This window comes from Solanum tuberosum, unplaced genomic scaffold (genome assembly GCF_000226075.1).
Source record: "Solanum tuberosum cultivar DM 1-3 516 R44 unplaced genomic scaffold, SolTub_3.0 scf00144, whole genome shotgun sequence".
Taxonomy (NCBI): Eukaryota; Viridiplantae; Streptophyta; class Magnoliopsida; order Solanales; family Solanaceae; genus Solanum; species Solanum tuberosum.
In genome coordinates, this window is record NW_006239074.1 from 590,992 (window position 1) to 592,647 (window position 1,656).

The 1,656-nt window shown below is 35.4% G+C and overlaps 1 protein-coding gene across 1 annotated transcript; it reads left to right on the top strand.

Moving 5' to 3' along the window:
- The first annotated feature begins 468 nt into the window (after nt 1-468).
- On the top strand, nt 469-1,656 carry LOC107061588 (uncharacterized). Its single transcript, XM_015311090.1, has one exon. The coding sequence runs from the start codon at nt 469-471 to the stop codon at nt 1,654-1,656; it is 1,188 nt and encodes a 395-aa protein (XP_015166576.1).

Here is a 1,656-nt window from a genome sequence, read left to right on the forward strand (position 1 = left end):
GTGGTTGTGATTTATAAGAAGATAATAGACTAATGCAAGTGGTATAGTATTATATTATATGTTGTTTATAAATATATATAAATATAGACATGAATATAAATTAATTATAGATCTGAACTTTACATATAAATCTGAAATGTACAGCTTCAAATTCAACCTCAAATATGAGAGAGAAAATTTAACCCACAACCATCTTAAATGTTCACCGGGAGCAGAACTAGCGCGGAGCGTGCGAATTCGGTCGAACTTATAAGTTCAAATTTAATATTTTTCTCAAAATATTCGTTAAATATGAGCAAATTATTTAATTTAAAACCCAACAATTTAAAGAACTATAACTCTGATTGAAATTTAATCTCTCCAAGAAGAACCAAATATATTATGACAATACTCAATTCAAATAAATAATAATTTAGCAAAAATCATCTAATGAAGCTTCAAAATGTGCATACTGTGAATTATACAATCATGGTAAATGGAGAGACCACACCCCCTTTTAATGTTGCAAAAGGGCTTAGACAAAGAGACCTCATCTCTCCATACTTATTTGCTATATCTATGGAATACCTTAGTAGATGCCTTGCTGAAGCTAGAGAATTTGAGGGGTTCAAGTTTCATCCTAAGTGTGGCAGATTGAATATAACTCATTTATGTTTTGCAGATGATCTGTTACTTTTTAGTAGAGGGGATCAAAAATCTGTAAAGATAATATACCAGTGTTTCCAAAAGTTTTCTCAAGCATCGGGACTGCAGGCAAACATGAATAAAATCTCCATATATTTTGGTGGTGTCCCTGATCAGGTAAAACGGAACATACTCCAACAGAGTGGATTTGGATGTGGTGAGTTTCCTTTCAAGTATCTTGGTGTTCCTCTATCGACCAAGAAACTGACTATTATGCAGTGGTCACCACTAGTGAATAAAATTATTGCTAGAATCTCCTCCTGGACTGCTAAGAAATTCTCATATGCAGGAAGAATGCAATTGGTTCAATCTGTACTATTTGGTATTCAAGCCTACTGGTCTCAGCTCTTTATCATTCCTGCAAAAGTGCTTAAGCTTATTGAATCATATTGTAGAAGTTTCACTTGGTCAGGATCTAATACTATTAACAAGAGAGCATTGATAGCATGGGAAAAGGTATGCCTACCTAAATCAGTTGGAGGCATGAACCTCATTAACATCAGATTGTGGAACCAAGCTGCTATTGCCAAAATCTGTTGGGACCTTGCTAACAAATCTGACAAGTTGTGGATTAGATGGATCCACTCTTTTTATATAAAGACTCAACAATTCCTCACCGCAACTATTCCAAAGCAAGCTTCATGGATGGTCAAGAAGATACTTAATGCTAGACTGACTTTAGAGCAAACACAGAAGCAAAATGATCAGGTAACCATTGGCAACCTTTACTTGAGTCTACTTGGAAACAGACCTAGAGTGCCCTGGAGATGTCTGATATTTGCCAACTCTGCAAGACCAAAGGCCATTGTTACTATGTGGCTCCAATTACAAAACAAACTACCAACTAGTGATAGGTTGGCTTCATGGGGGATAGATATAAATCAACAATGCAAGTTGTGTCAAAATGAACTTGAAACTAGAGATCACTTGTTTGTCTGCTGTGAGTTACAAGAGCATTTTGGAGGAAGTTGA